Here is a 15,043-nt window from a genome sequence, read left to right on the forward strand (position 1 = left end):
GCGTCCAAGGCGCAAGCGCGAGCGGCAGCGCCGGGCCAGCCCCCTCCCGCCGAATCGACACCACAGAGTCATAGCAAAGTCTGTTCGGCTCAGTGGCGAACGGTTTAAACCGCCTAGACCCGCACCATAGGCATCTTCCAAACTCCTCTTACACGTTGAGCTCACATGCGCTGACAGCTCGTTCCACAACCCCCTGAGTGAACCCATGACCTCTAATTGTCTCACCCAAACTCAGTGGGAAAAGCCTGTTTGCAATTACCCTATCAATACCCCTCGTAATTTTCACTGATATTTGCAAGGAACGAAATGGGAGAAGCGTTCCCCTGACACAAACTGACTCCTCCTCTTCTTAGGCAGTCACTCGGGATTGTGTGTGTGTTATATAGGAGAGAGAGAGATTGAAAGATTTTCCACCTTGCATGGTTGTGGTCCAAGGAACACTCTTCATATGACAACCCATTTAATTCTGGAATAATTTTTATGAACTTCCTTTGGACCCTCTCCAGTTTCAGCACATCCTTTCTTATATAAGCGGCCCAAAACTGCTCACAATACTCCAAGTGAGGCCTCTCCAGTGCTTTATAAAGTCGTAAGTATTACATCCTTGTTTTTATATTCTAGTCCTCTTGAAATCAATTTGTCATTGCATTTGTCTTCCTCACTTCAGACTCAACTTGCAAATTATCTTTAGGGAATCCTGCACAAGGGCTCCCAAATCCCTTTTCACCTCAGTTTTTTGTATTTTCTCTCCATTTTGAAAATATTCAACCCTTTCATTTCTTCTACCAAAGTGCATGACCGTACACTTTCCAACACTGTATTCTATCTGCCATTGCTTTGCCCATTTCCCAAAACTGTCGAAGTCCTTTTGTAGCCTCACTACTTCCTCAAAAATACTTGCCCCTCTGCCTATCTTCATATCATCTGCAAACTTTGCAACAAAGCCATCAATTCTATTATCCAAATCATTGTCATATAACGTAAAAAGAATCAGTTTCAACACTACGAGTCCCTGGCAGCCAGCCCGAAAAGGCTCCCTCTATTCCAAATTTTTGCCTTCCACCAATCAGCCACTGCTTTATCCGTGCTAGAATCTATCCTGTAGTACCATGGTATGTAACTTTTTAAGCAACCTCAAGTTATAATTCATTTTATAAATGACCTGGATGTAGAGGCAGAAGGATGGGTGAGTAAGTTTGCAGATGACACAAAGATTGGAGGAGTTGTGAATGGAGCTGTAGGTGCTTGAAGGTTACAAGAGGATATAGACAGGCTGCAAAGTTGGGCAGAAAAATGGTAGATGGAGTTCAATCTGGACAAGTGTGAGGTGATGCATTTTGGAAGGACAAACCAGAAGACTGAGTATAGGATTAATGGTCAGTTACTTAAGAGTGTGGATGAACAAAGGGACCTTGGGGTTCAAATCTTCAAGGTCGCTGCACAGGTTGATAGGGTACTTAAGAAGGCCAATGAGTTGCTAGGCTTCATTAACAGGGGGATTGAGTTCAAGAGTAGAGAGGTCATGTTGCAACTCTACAAATCTCTGGTGAGACCGCACTTAGAGTATTGTGTTCAATTCTGGTCACCTCATTATAGGAAGGATGTGGAAGCTATGGAGAGGGTGCAGAAGAGATTTACCAGGATGTTGCCTGGATTAGAGAACAAGTCATATGAAGCAAGGTTAGCAGAGCTGGGACTTTTCTCTTTGGAGCGTAGAAGAATGAGAGGGGACTTGATAGAAGTCTACAAGATTATGAGAGGCATAGGTAGGGTGGATAGTCAATACCTGTTTCCCAGGGCACCAATAGCAAATACCAGAGGGCAAAGGTACAAAATTAAGGGAGGGAGGTTTAGGGGAGACATCAGAGGTAAGTTTTTTTACACAGAGGGTTGTGAGTGCCTGGAATGACTTGCCAGGGATGGTGGTGGAGGCTAAAACATTAGGGGTATTTAAGAGCCTCTTGGACAGGCACATGGATGAAAGAAAAATGGAGGGTTATGGGGTAGTGTGGGTTTAGTACCTTTTTAAAGGATTATATGGGTCGGCACAACATAGAGGGCTGAAGGGCCTGTACTGTGCTGTAGTGTTCTATGGTTCTATGTGTGGCACCTTGTCAAAGGCCTTCTGAAAATCCAAATACATAACATCAACCAATTCTCCATTGCCTATTCTACTTGTTATTTTTTCAAAGAATTCCAACAGATTTGTTAGGCAAGATTTCCCTTTGAGGAAATCATGCTGGCTATGGCCTATTTTATCAAGAGTCTCCAAGTACTCTGAGAACTGAGTCTTAATAATCAACCAACATCTTCTCAACCACCGAGTTCAGACTAATTGGCCTATAGTTTCTTTTTTTCTGCCTCTCTCCCTTCTTGAAGAGTGGAGTGACATTTGCAATTTCCAGTCTTCTGGAACCATTCCAGAATCTAGTGATTCTTGAAAGATTTTTACTAATGCCTCCATGATCTCTTCAGCCATCTCTTTCAGAACCCTGCAGTGTACACCATCTGGTCCAAGTGATTTATCTACCTTCAGATTTATCTACTTTCAGTTTCCCAAGAATCTTTTCTCTAGTTATGGTAACCTCACTCAATTCATGACCCTTGCCACCTTGAACTTCCATTATACTTTCAGTGTCTTCCACCGTGAAGATGATGCAAAGTACCTATTCTGTTCGTCCACCATTTTAGTGTCCCACATTACTACTTCTCCAGCATCATTTTCCAGCTCTCCGATATCCACTTGGATATAGAGTGGATGTTACACATTATATCTCTGAAAAAACTTTTGGTAATCTCTTTAATATTATTGACTAGCTTACTTTTATATCCCATTTTTTCCTTCTTAATTACTTTTTTAGTTGCCTTCCATTGGTTTATAAAAGTTTCCCAATCCTCTAACTTCCCACTAATTTTTGCTCTATTATATGCCCTCTCTTTGGCTTTTGTGTTGGCTTTGACTTCTCTTGTTAGCCATCGTTGTAACATCTTTCCTTTCAAACACTTCTTCCTGTCGGGATGTATGTATCCCCTGCCTTAAAAATTGCTTCCAGAAATTCCAGCCATTGCTGCTCTGCCATTGTCCCTGCCAGTGTTCTCTTCCAATCAAATCTGGCCAACTCCTTTCTCATGCCACTGTAATCCCCTTTATACTTATGACTATGAGGCTATGCACAGTTCCAATGCCATATTTAAGTATGCAGAGGGCACCACTGTTGTTGGCCACATCAAAGGTGATGGTGAATCAGCATATAGGAGAGAGATTGAAAATCTGGTTGAGTGGTGCCACAATAACACTCAACTCAGTGTCAGCAAGACCAAGGAGATGGTAATTGATTTTAGGAGGAGGAAATTGGAGGTCTACGAGCCAATCTTCATCAGAGGAGCAGAGATTGAGAGAGTCAGCAACTTTAAATTCCTCGGTGATGTAATTTCAGAGGGTCTGTTTTGAGTCCAACAAATGTAATTATGAAGAAAGCACATCAGTGCCTTAAACTATGTCTGTTTCATTTGAAATCTGTGGAGATTCGGCATGACATCTAAAACATTGACAACCACTATTGGTGTGTCGTGGAGAGTATATTACATAGAACATAGAAATTTACAGCACATTACAGGCCCTTCAGCCCACAATGTTGTGCTGACCATGTAACCTACTTTAGAAACTGCCTAGAATTTCCCTTGTGCATAGCCCTCTATGTTTCTAAGCTCCATGTAATTATCTAAGAGGCTCTTAGAAGACCCTATTGTATCCAGTTCCACCACTGCCCCCAGCAATGCATTCCACACACCCATCACTCTCTGTTGTGAAAAACATATGTCTGGCATCCCTTCAGTACCTATTTCCAAGCACCTTAAAACAATGCCTCCTCATGTTAGCCATTTCATCTCTGGGAAAAAGGCTCTGTCTATCCACATGATCAATGCACCTCATCATCTTAAACACCCCAGTCAGGTCACCTCTCATCCTCTGTTGCTCCAAGGCCAAGTACACTCAACCTGTTCTCATAAGGTACTCCCTCCAATCCAGGCAACATCCTTGTAAATCTCCTCTGCACTCTCTCTATAGTATCCACATCCTTCCTATAGTGAGGTGACCAGAACTGAACACAGTACTCCAAGTGGGTTCTGACCAAGGTCTTATATAGCTGTAACATTACTTCACAGCTCTTGAACTCAATCCATGGTTGATGAATGCCAACACACCATACGCCCTCTTAACAACACTGTCAACCTGTGCAACAGCTTTGAGTGTCCTATCGACACAGACCCTAGGATCTCTCAGATCCTCCTCACTGCCAAAAGTCTTACCATTAATATTATATTTTGTCTTCAAATTTGACCTACCAAAATGAACCACTTCACACTTACCTGGGTTGAACTCCATCTGCCACTTCTCAGCCCAGTTCTGCATCCTATTGATGTCCTGCTTTAACCTCTGAGAATCCTTCAGATTATCCACAACACCCCCAACCTTTATGTCATCAGCAAACTTACTAACCCACTCTTCCACTTCTTCATCCAGGTAATTTATATAAATCACAAAGAGGAGGGGTCCCAGAACAGATCCCTGCAGAACATCACTGGTCACCAATCTCCATGCAGAATACGAATCGTCTACAACCACTCTTTGCCTTCTGTGGGCAAGCCAATTCTGGATCCACAAAGCAAGGTCTCCTTCGATCCCATGCTTCCTTACTTTCTAAAGAAGCCTGGGATGGGGAACCTTATCAAGTGCCTTGCTGAAATGCATATACACTACATCCACCGCTCTATCTTCATCAATGTGTTTTGCTACACCCTCAAATAATTCAATCACGCTCATAAGGCATGACCTGCCCTTGCCAAAGCCATGCTGACTATCCCTAATCAGATTATGTCTCGCCAAATGCTGATAAATCCTGTCTCTCAAGGTCTTCTCCAACAACTTGCCCACCACTGACTCACTGGTCTATAATTTCCTGGGTTATCTCTACTCCCTTTCTTGAACAAGGGAAAAACATTTGCAACCCTCCAATCCTCTGGTACTTCTCCCATCCCTATTGATGATGCAAGGATCATCACAAAAGGCTCAGCAAAAACCTCCCTCGCTTCCCACAGTAGCCTGGGGTATATCTCATCCGGTTCCCGTGACTTACCTCCAGCACATCCTCTTTCTTAATGATTTCAATGATTTCAGTCCACTGTAAGTCACTCCCACAATTGCAAAGGTCTTTTGTCCTGGTGAATACTGAAGCAAAGTATTCATTAAGTACTTCTGCTAGCTGGTCTGACTCCATGCATGCATTTCCACTATTGCACCTGATTGGTCCTATTCTCACATGACTCATCCTCTTTCTCTTCACATACATGTAGAATTCCTTGGGGTTGCCCTTAATCCTTCTCACCAAGGCCTTCTCATGGCCCTTTCTGGCTCTTCTAATTCCATTCTTAAGCTCCTTCCTAGCAACCTTGTAATTTCTAGAGCTCTAACAGTACCTAGTTTCTTGAACCTTTTGTAATCTTTTCTTTTGTTCTTAACTAGATTTTCTGCATACTTTGTGCACCATGGTTCTTTAACTCTACCATCCTTTCCCTGCCTCAATGGAACATACCTATGCAAAACTCCACGCAGATACCCTCTGAACATTTGCCACATTTCTTCTGTACATTTCCCTCAGAACATCTGCTCCCAAGTTCTGGCCTAATAGTATCATATTTCCTCCTACCCCAATTGAATGTTTTCCTAAATTGTCTGCTCCTATCCCTCTCCAGGAATATGGTGAAGGAGATAGAGTTGTGGTCACTACCTCCAAAATGCTCTCCCACCGAGAGATCTGACACCTGACCTGGTTCATTTCCCAATACCAGATCAAATACAGCCACTCCTCTTGTTGGCTTATCTACATATTGCATCAGGAAGCCTTCCTGAACACAGCTAACAAACTCCACCCCATCTATATTGACTGACTGCATCACGGCCTGGTATGGAAATACCAACGCCCTTGAACAGAAAATCCTACAAAAAGTAGTGGATTCAGTCTAGTCCGATATGGGTAAAACTCTCCCCACCATTGAGGACACCTACATGTAGCACTGTTGGAGAAAAGCAGCATCAAGGACCCCTACCACTAAAATCATGCTCTCTTCTTGCTACCACCATCCGGAAGGGGGTACAGGAGCCTCAGGACTCACACAACTAGGTTTAGAAACAGTTATTACCACTCAACCATCAGGCTCCTGAACCTGTGGGGGCAACTTCACTCACCCCATCACTGAACCGTTCCCACAACCTCTGGACTCACTTTCAAGGGCTCTTCATCTCATGTTCTTGATAGATATTATTATTATTATTATTATTATTATTATTATTATTATATTTTCTTTTGTATTTGCATAGTTTGTTGTCTTTTGTACATTGGTTGTTTGTCAGTCCTGTTGGGTGTGGTCTCATTGATTCTATTGTATTGCATTGGATTTGCTGTTTATGCCACAGGAAAACAAATCTCAGGGTTGTAAGTGGTGACATGAAGGTACTTTGATAATAAATTTAGTTTCAACTTCGCTCTCATGGACATCTTAACCAACTGACACTTTTGACTCATTCATTGAAGTATAAGTGAGAATTGATCAGACAGATATCAAATAGATAACCATAATGGCAAGCTTTTGCATCTACTGGAAATCTGAAGTCATGACAAACAATGCTGGGAAAACTCAAGCGATATCCATGCAAACTGGAACAGTCGCACATACAAAATGATGGAGAAACTCAGCAGGTCAGGCAGCATCTGTAGAGGGAAATAAACAGTTAATACTTTGGGTGAGGCCAGTCATCAGTGGGATCTTTTAAAGCAGCAAATGCAGAGAAAATTTTCTTTTCTTATGTGAGGTCTGTGAACCAGAAATACGAAGGAGCTGGTTCCCCGAAACAATCAATCAAAACTAAGAGTGATGCAGAAACTTGCCCATAAAATTAAAAAAAAACAAAGTTATAACTTGAAATAGTATTGTTACCAGCGGTGACCTCATAGTGTCTTTAATTGGATGCAAGTGTGAAGTGAAGTTTTTCTTTTCTCTTGCAGCGAGAAATCTGTAAATGGGATTAAAAGTGATTGACAGAAGCAATGAGCCCGGGGCGGGCGGCTGGCCGCGCATGCGTTCTGCAGGCTCAGGTGCGAGTTACGATTCTGGTTGTAGATGTGGGGCCGCTGTGTTATGAGGTGGGTTCTGGCGACCGTGAGGAGTGGATCTGCACTGATTATAAATATGCTATCCTGGTTGTTCACTCTGAACGAGGTGGGCGTGTGCGGTTGTAGGTGGCGAGCTATTGCTTTCTCTTTCCTTCCCCCCTTGTGTCTGTTTTGGGACTGCACTGTCCATTTCCTCGAATTGGGAGATCAGCGACGCGGGCTCCGATGTTGAGGCCTAAATATATGGGCTGGCAGGAAAAGCCGAAATCTGGGATGTTTATTGCAGCTCCGCAGTGGTGCTTTGGGATCCCTAGTTACTACCACGCACTCTTCTGGTCAACGGGACGCTTTATTTTCTATGTACAGCATTCCTCTTCCCTTTGATTCATTCACTGCAATGAGTACGCTATTATTTTCAGTCCATATGTTATCCTTACGCGTTTTCGCCGCTTTCGCAAATTGAACAGTGTTCTTGTGATGTAAATGCATCCCAATGCAGACAAGCTAGCTACCCCTTGATTTCCAAGCAGCGTTTCTATGGAAACTTGCTCTGAAAGCTCTTCTGCAGTTCCTAAAGTGCTAGGGCATTTTGAAAAACGAGGTCATAGCATGTTCCGACCTTAAGCTAACTGAACTTGGTTTGAATACTGTTCTTGGCCCCGGCTCCTCTTTCATTACTGGGTAAAACAATATGATGGAAATCTGAAATTTAAAAAAAACGAAATGCAGAAAGACATGGTTAATGTTTCAAAGGCTGGAACTCTTCGGAAGTGGGATGAGTAAAAATTGCTGACGTGTTTGCTATAGAACTAAATTATCTAGACATGGGAAACTGACAGGTGAATACAATTCTGGAATTACACCATAGCAATCTTGGTACTTGTCAGTTTTTAAAAAATAAACAGCTTTGTTAAAAGAAAATGACAAGCAACTTAGGTGCTTTGTGTCTTTATGAAAAAAAAACAGAAATAACATGGAATGTGCATAAAGAAAGAATTGTTCATTCCAAGTAAGGAATAATAATGGGTTTGATTTGCCAATCATGTCCTCATGCCATCCAGTTTGGACAACTTTGGCCATACTATCTAGGTCGATATAGGAAATAAGACTCGCCTTAATGCAGTATGTGCCTAAATCAGATGGGTATAATTATAGGCCTTGCAAGACAATAAAAATTTCTTCTTATTTCAGATGTTACCAAAAAAAATTATTTAGAGATACAGCACTGTAACAGGCCCTTCTGGCCCAGTGAGCCCTAGCTGCCCATTTAGACCCGCGTGACTGATTCACCTACTAAGCTGTAGGTTGGGAATATGGAGCACTGGGAGAAATCCCACGCAGTCACTGGGAGAATGTACTAACTTCTTACAGTGGCAGGTGGTTGTCGCTGTAATAGCATTGCACTAACTGCTGCAACACACTGCTAGTCAAATACTTTAAAACTTTTTTTATGTTTAGTTTATTCATTAGACCTTTTAGTAGAATTGGAGGAGATCTGTCTCAGCTAAGTTCATTTGGAATCTGGAAGTGGGGTTTTGTGAATCAGAATTGTTTTCAGTATTTTACTCAAAAACTGTTTGGCATTCACAGATTCACAAGACGGTTGTTTGGTGGTGGGACTCTACCCTCTTATTTAGTGATGGCTGTTCTAATCGTTCTTATTGTGGGAGCTGTCTTGACCACCTTATTGCCCAAAGTTGTGGAAAGTGGAGCTACTGTGGTCCGTAGAGAGCAGGACGTGCACAGAATCGACACTCGTAATTCATTCACCATCGTGATGCAGACTTACAACAGGACGGACCTGCTTCTTAAACTGCTGAATCATTATCAGGCCATTCCAAACCTGCATAAGATCGTTGTCGTTTGGAACAGCGTTGGAATAAAACCTCCAAAAGATTTATGGGATTCACTGGGGCCACATCCTATCCCAGTTATTTTTAAGGAGCAGATGGTGAATAGAATGCGAAATCGACTGGAGCCGTTTCCTGAACTGGAAACCAAAGGTAAATAACTATTGTAATGTTAATCTTATTCCTATCTGACTTATCTTTATATCACCTTTTATTTAATGTTTTATCTCTGAAATTGTTTGAAATACAATTTTTACAGCAATTGTCTGTGTAATTAAACCATCCTTCAATGGGGAAAGAACAGCCTTGAAAAACATTCAGCGCCAAGTGTCCAGCTAATATTTTGCATGAGTTGATCCTTCCCTTTTACTTAAAGGTGCTGTGTTTCTTGTCCTCAGTCACAGTTTAGATCTGCTTTGAGTGGTTTAGTTTCTGGAGTGGTGCTGTTTTTCATCTAGAGATAGGAAGAGTGGCAAGTTGTGATGAAGACAATTTAATGATAGCTGATTCAGTAGTGAGTAAGCAGAAACTTGGCAGATGAAGTTTAATGTGGGGAAGTCTGAGGAAATGTACTTAGTAATAATAGGAACCAAAAGGGAGATTTTCATCTAAATAGGGAAATGATTTCAAATTAAAGGAGTACAGAGGGATCTACATATTGTTTGTGAATCACAAAATGTTAGCAGGTGCTACAAGTTGTTAAGAATGCAAATAGCATACTGGTCTTTATTGCATGAAGTTGGAGTTTAAAAATAGTGACGGGTTTGTTGCAATTGCGCAGGGTGTTGGTGAGTCCATGCCATTTTGACCCCTTGCATAAGAAAAGATAATCTGGCCAGTGCTGTAGCACTGGACTTAGAGGCGAGTGATCCTGGGTTGGAATCCGATCGGCTGCTTACACGCTTTACAGCTGAATGGGTTGAGCGTCAAGCTAGCAACTCGGCCTCGTAAAAAGAAACAAACAAAAATGCTAAAGAAACAGCAAGGTTGCCACCCAATGCACCACAAGGCATGGAGAGGAACAACATAAGAAAGGATGTTACATCATTTGAGGCAGTCCAAAATCAGATTCATCGTGCTAATTCCTGGTATGAGAGCAATGCCCTAACAAAAAACGCTAAATAGGTTACATATTAGGAGGTTAGAAGAAAGAGGAATAATCCTATTGCAGCATCAGATCCTCTGGGCAAGAGTTGAATGTTGACATATTTGCATGAGTTTCAAATGGTGGGACATAGATTCAGTATAAGGAGACAGTTATTTAAAACCAAAGTAGGTAGAAATTTCTTCTCAAGAGGGTAGTAGAAACTACCCCCCCCCCCCACCCAGAGAGTTGTGGTTTCTAGCTCAATAGAAGTATTTAAAGTGAAGATAGACACTTTTCCAAAAAATTGAGGGCTACAGTGACAGAGGAGGAGTTGAAACCTACAATATGTTAGATCAGCCAATATCATACTGAATGATGATGCAGACCTGAGCGATCTGGTGGCCTACTTTTGCCACCATATTTTCTTGTTTTCTTTTCAGAAATGTTTCAAAGTCTCCTAATTTATTTTTCAAGATTATGATTAGAATTGATTCAAAAACTTCATTGTGATGCAGTGTTAAAATCTGAGTTGACATTTAAGTAGGCAGTTAGCAGTATGCTGAAAAGAAAATCTTCACCCTAAACCATTGGTGTCTGAGCATAACCTACCATCATATGAAACCATTAAACTGGCTGTGAAAATAAGTTCAACACAGCAATAGAAAAATAATGCGGGTGGGCGAGGGGTAGTCAGTGGACAGGGTTGACTATCTACAAAATGAACAAAATTGGAGTGGGAAGTAATCCAGAGCTTTTTGGATTTCCAGTATCTGCAGATTTTCTCTTGTTTGCTTTTATAAATTCTTGGTTTCTGTTTAATCCTTGAGGCATGTTGAGAATTCTCTGATGTCCATGTTACTAAAGCACTAACTTTTTGTTCTTGCTGACAGCTGTTTTGATGGTTGATGACGATATTTTAATTAGTGCCTATGACCTTGATTTCGCCTTTTCTGTGTGGCAGGTATGTTTTTAAGTATTTCCTGATTTGGAGGATAACTTGCTTAAAGTGCAGAATGTGTTAAGATATCAAATAAAAATCTTTTAATTTTTTTTCGAATTAGCTTGCAAACATATTGTACTGAACCTATCTCCAATTTGTGCTTCTGTTAAAGAAAAAGTTGAAACCTGATAACATTCGTAGAAAATCCAATCACACGGGAAACGATATCTTCATAATAAATTGGGATAAGCTAACAAAAGTCTTTAATATTTGCACTCTGTCAAAAAGTAACATAAGTGTAATAACTAAGGATAATTTACATTCTCACTGTAACTCTGTTAACTCTTACATTTTTATGGAGTTAATTTTAAATATCAGGTTATTGAACATTCGGTCGAAAAATTTAATGATCCAAGGACCTTTATCACTAAAAGGTTATTGTACTGAGATTTTTAAAAAATTCCCACAATCAATTTCAGTTTATAGAGATTTTCAGGTAAATATTACTCTTTGACATCCCATAAGGATCTTCTAAAATCCCAGAGGTCAAAGTGGCAGAATTGCATGACACTGAATCTCAAGTGACAAGATCAAGATGCACAAGAGGGATGATTCTCCCCAGTGCCCACATTAACAAATTTCTTGTCACATGCTGGTGATAATATACCTGATTCTGATTCTGAGAGAATTTTAGCAATGCAGAAGATTGTTATATGGCCCCTTGAAAATGTCCAAAACTATGACCTTTGGGCTAACTACCCTGAAGTCATCCACTTTTTGTCTTCATACTTTTCAAGTACAGGTATTTAGCTAGGTTTTCCAGTCCTATGGTACTTTTGTAAGATCAGAGGGTTTTTGTAAGATCATAACCTCTGCGTCTACCATCTGCCAAGGCGCAACATTCAGATTCTGAGTATTTCAGTTCTTAACCTCATCAATTTATTTCTCAAAAGATGAAGATATTTAATTACTCTCTATTGTTTTACTATCGTCTAACCTAAAGAATGTTGCAAAATATCTGTATAACTCCTTCACTTTTATTTCCATAACTATTTCCTCATTCTCTACACGGCTGGATGCAGGGGAAAATGCAACAACAGCTGTAGAGGAGGGGTTCATTAATGAAAGATTAGATCATACTGAATTGTTAACTTTGGGAAGCTGGTGGTTAAGAAGAAACCTCATCAATATATATAAAATATTAATAAGTATTTGATTGAAATTTAAACCAGATTAGCTGTGATGGCAGTTACTTTTTGTGTGAGTAATTTTAAAAAGCATGTTCTTGGAGTATTTTTTTTTTTACTCAGCATTATTTTTTTGTTTTTCAGCAATTCCCAGATCAAATAGTGGGCTTTGTTCCTCGAAAGCACGTCACAACTTCTTCAGGAGTTTATAGTTATGGCAGTTTTGAGCTCCAGAATGCAGCAGGTAGAATTGGTGACTACTATTCCATGGTGCTAATTGGAGCTGCATTTTTCCATGCTGGTTATCTTGAGAAATTTAAAGTCCAGCTCCCAGCTGTCCACAATTTAATAGACAAAACACAAAATTGTGATGATATTGCCATGAACTTCATAGTTGCAAAGTACACTGGGAAGCCATCAGGAGTGTTTGTGAAGCCAGTGGACATGAGGAATCTGGAGAAAGATTCCAATAGTGGTTTCAGTGGGATGTGGCACCGTGCAGAGCATCTGCTCCAACGATCATGGTGTTTGAATCAGCTGGCTGCTATCTATGGCAGCATGCCTTTGAAATATTCCAATATCATGATCTCACAGTTTGGGTTTCCTAACTATGCAAATCACAAAGAAAAAAGCTGAAGCATAGTTTTGAACAACTGCTAGTGCATCAGTTGTGATTACAAATATTATGCAGCGCGGTGGAGAAAGGACACAAACATTGGCCTCTGAATTTTGAAAGCAATGATGCTTTTCCTCTGCTTGTCCAGTGGAGAGAGATGCACTAGGAGTGAATATTTTGTTTCCACATTTAATGTGCAGGTGACATTATTGGGACAGATGCTGTATTGTGTTACTCTGTAGATTTTACAACTACTATAAGCCTACCTGTAACTGTCCTGCAGATGCTTTAATTGTGAGCATTTTGCTATTTTAACAACTATCTTTATCCTTTCTGTCTGAGGCAGTCATGGTCTTATGGAGTTTAAAACAGCTATTGCAGTTAGCGCGTGGAGCAGCCAATTTTGTATTGCTACAGTAACAGCATCTTTACCAATCATTGATGGACTGTTCTACCCATTGTTGAAATACTTTGAATGGTTATACGTGTAATTGCTCTGCTTCTTTGGATCTGCTTTATTTCACTTGTGTCTTGTAATTTTTAAAATATGTAATATTGTTGACTTGAACATTATATATTCTCAGGACACTATCATGAGTATACATTTAGTGAATTAATAAATCTTGCATAATGCAGGTATATATCTTCTCTCTTTCTATTTTTCCACTTTTTTACTCTCTCCTCATTCACCCTATCCTATGCTCCATTTCTCATATCTGTTGCCTCCATATTGTTTAGAAGAAGGAATTCTGTTTTGAAATTATTCTCAATGATTTCTTTTCCCCTTTATCAGTCCTGAAGTCTTCTAACTGTTTTCCTTAGTCATTGGCTGTCAGTGCTGTTGTGGTGCAACTTTGAAAAAGCTAAGAACAATTTCACTTTATTGGTAAAATCTAGCAATCTTCATGTAATCCTTCTATTAGTGTGTATTTCTTTTCCTTGATAAATCTACCAAGGGATACCAGAAAAGAACTGTAGGTGGTAGTATACCCATGCAAATAAAGCCCTTATCTTGGATAGCAGTGGTCACAGTTCTGGGAGGTTCTCTTACAGAAAAACTGTGTGAATATCTGTAGTGAATACTTCAAATGGTATGTATGCAAGTTCAAAGTAAATTTATTATCAAAGACCATGTAGTTCACCATACACAACCTTGAGATTCTTTTTCTTCCAGGCATACTCAGTAAATCCAGGAAACATAATAGAATCAATGAAAGACCACACCCAACAGAATGGACAAACACAATGTGCAATAGATAACAAAGTGTGCAAATACAAAAGAAAGAAAAGGAATAATAATAAATGAATATCAACCAGTAGTAAATCAAGGCAATTGGACTTGCTGCGTTGTCTAGAAGATGTTTCAGCATTCATCTGAGAAGCAATCACATGAGGGTCAATAAGAGTTGTAGAGGTAATAAGAGGTCCTTTGATAACAATGTGTACATTTTGGACAGGGAGGACAGGTGGTTTGAAAGAGGGGTTAAAGAAGCCATCCTTGTCAAACTGGAAAACCCATCCCTGAACAGAGGGAAACAAGAAGAAATCTGCAGATGCTGGAAATCCAAGCAAAGCACACAAATACTGGAGGAACTCAGCAGGCCAGGCAGCATCTGTAGAAAAAAGTATAGTTGACATTTCAGGCCGAAACCCTTTGGCTGGACTGAAGGGTTTCGGGCTAAAATGTCAACTGTACTTTTTTCCATCGATGCTGCCTGACCTGCTGAGTTCCTCCAGCATTTTGTGTGTGTTGCCTGAACAAAGAGGATGGGGTAATGACACCACCTATCCACTACTTACCAGTACAGTCCTGACATCTCTGCCTGGTGTCTCCACAACAGGTCACACCTCCGTTCATGCAAAGGTAAGACTAATGACCCTCTCATTACCACTACGACTCTTAACAACCCTCATGTGGTTGTTATACCTTTAAACAACTCCCAGTTTATAAATTGGAAAACTATCCACCATGGATCAGAACTGAAGAAGCCTCTTGGATGAGTGGCAAAACATCTTCTAGATGAAACAGCAAGTCCATTTGCCTTGATTTACTACTGCTTGATACACAATTACCTTAATAGACATAAATAAGCAGTAAGTACCAAGAAGGTGAGATGAAAAAACCTTGAAAGAGAGTCCACAGGTTGTGGGAACTGTTCAGTGATGGGGGAGTGCAATTGAGTGAAGTTAT

At 40.5% G+C, this 15,043-nt stretch overlaps 1 protein-coding gene across 2 annotated transcripts; it reads left to right on the forward strand.

Moving 5' to 3' along the window:
* The first annotated feature begins 7,048 nt into the window (after positions 1 to 7,048).
* On the forward strand, positions 7,049 to 13,975 carry extl2 (exostosin-like glycosyltransferase 2). Of its 2 annotated transcripts, none has more exons than XM_059983623.1 (4): positions 7,049 to 7,202; positions 8,763 to 9,175; positions 11,000 to 11,070; positions 12,381 to 13,974. In XM_059983623.1, the coding sequence occupies exons 1-4, from the start codon at positions 7,180 to 7,182 to the stop codon at positions 12,870 to 12,872; spliced, it is 999 nt and encodes a 332-aa protein (XP_059839606.1). In that variant the 5' UTR covers positions 7,049 to 7,179; the 3' UTR covers positions 12,873 to 13,974. The 2 variants fall into 2 exon arrangements, with proteins under 2 accessions (XP_059839606.1, XP_059839608.1); XM_059983625.1 differs by having other exon boundaries at positions 7,147 to 7,278; positions 12,381 to 13,975.
* Positions 13,976 to 15,043: the final 1,068 nt, after the last annotated feature.

The sequence above is a fragment of the Hypanus sabinus genome, chromosome 11 (assembly GCF_030144855.1).
Source record: "Hypanus sabinus isolate sHypSab1 chromosome 11, sHypSab1.hap1, whole genome shotgun sequence".
NCBI lineage: Eukaryota > Metazoa > Chordata > Chondrichthyes > Myliobatiformes > Dasyatidae > Hypanus > Hypanus sabinus.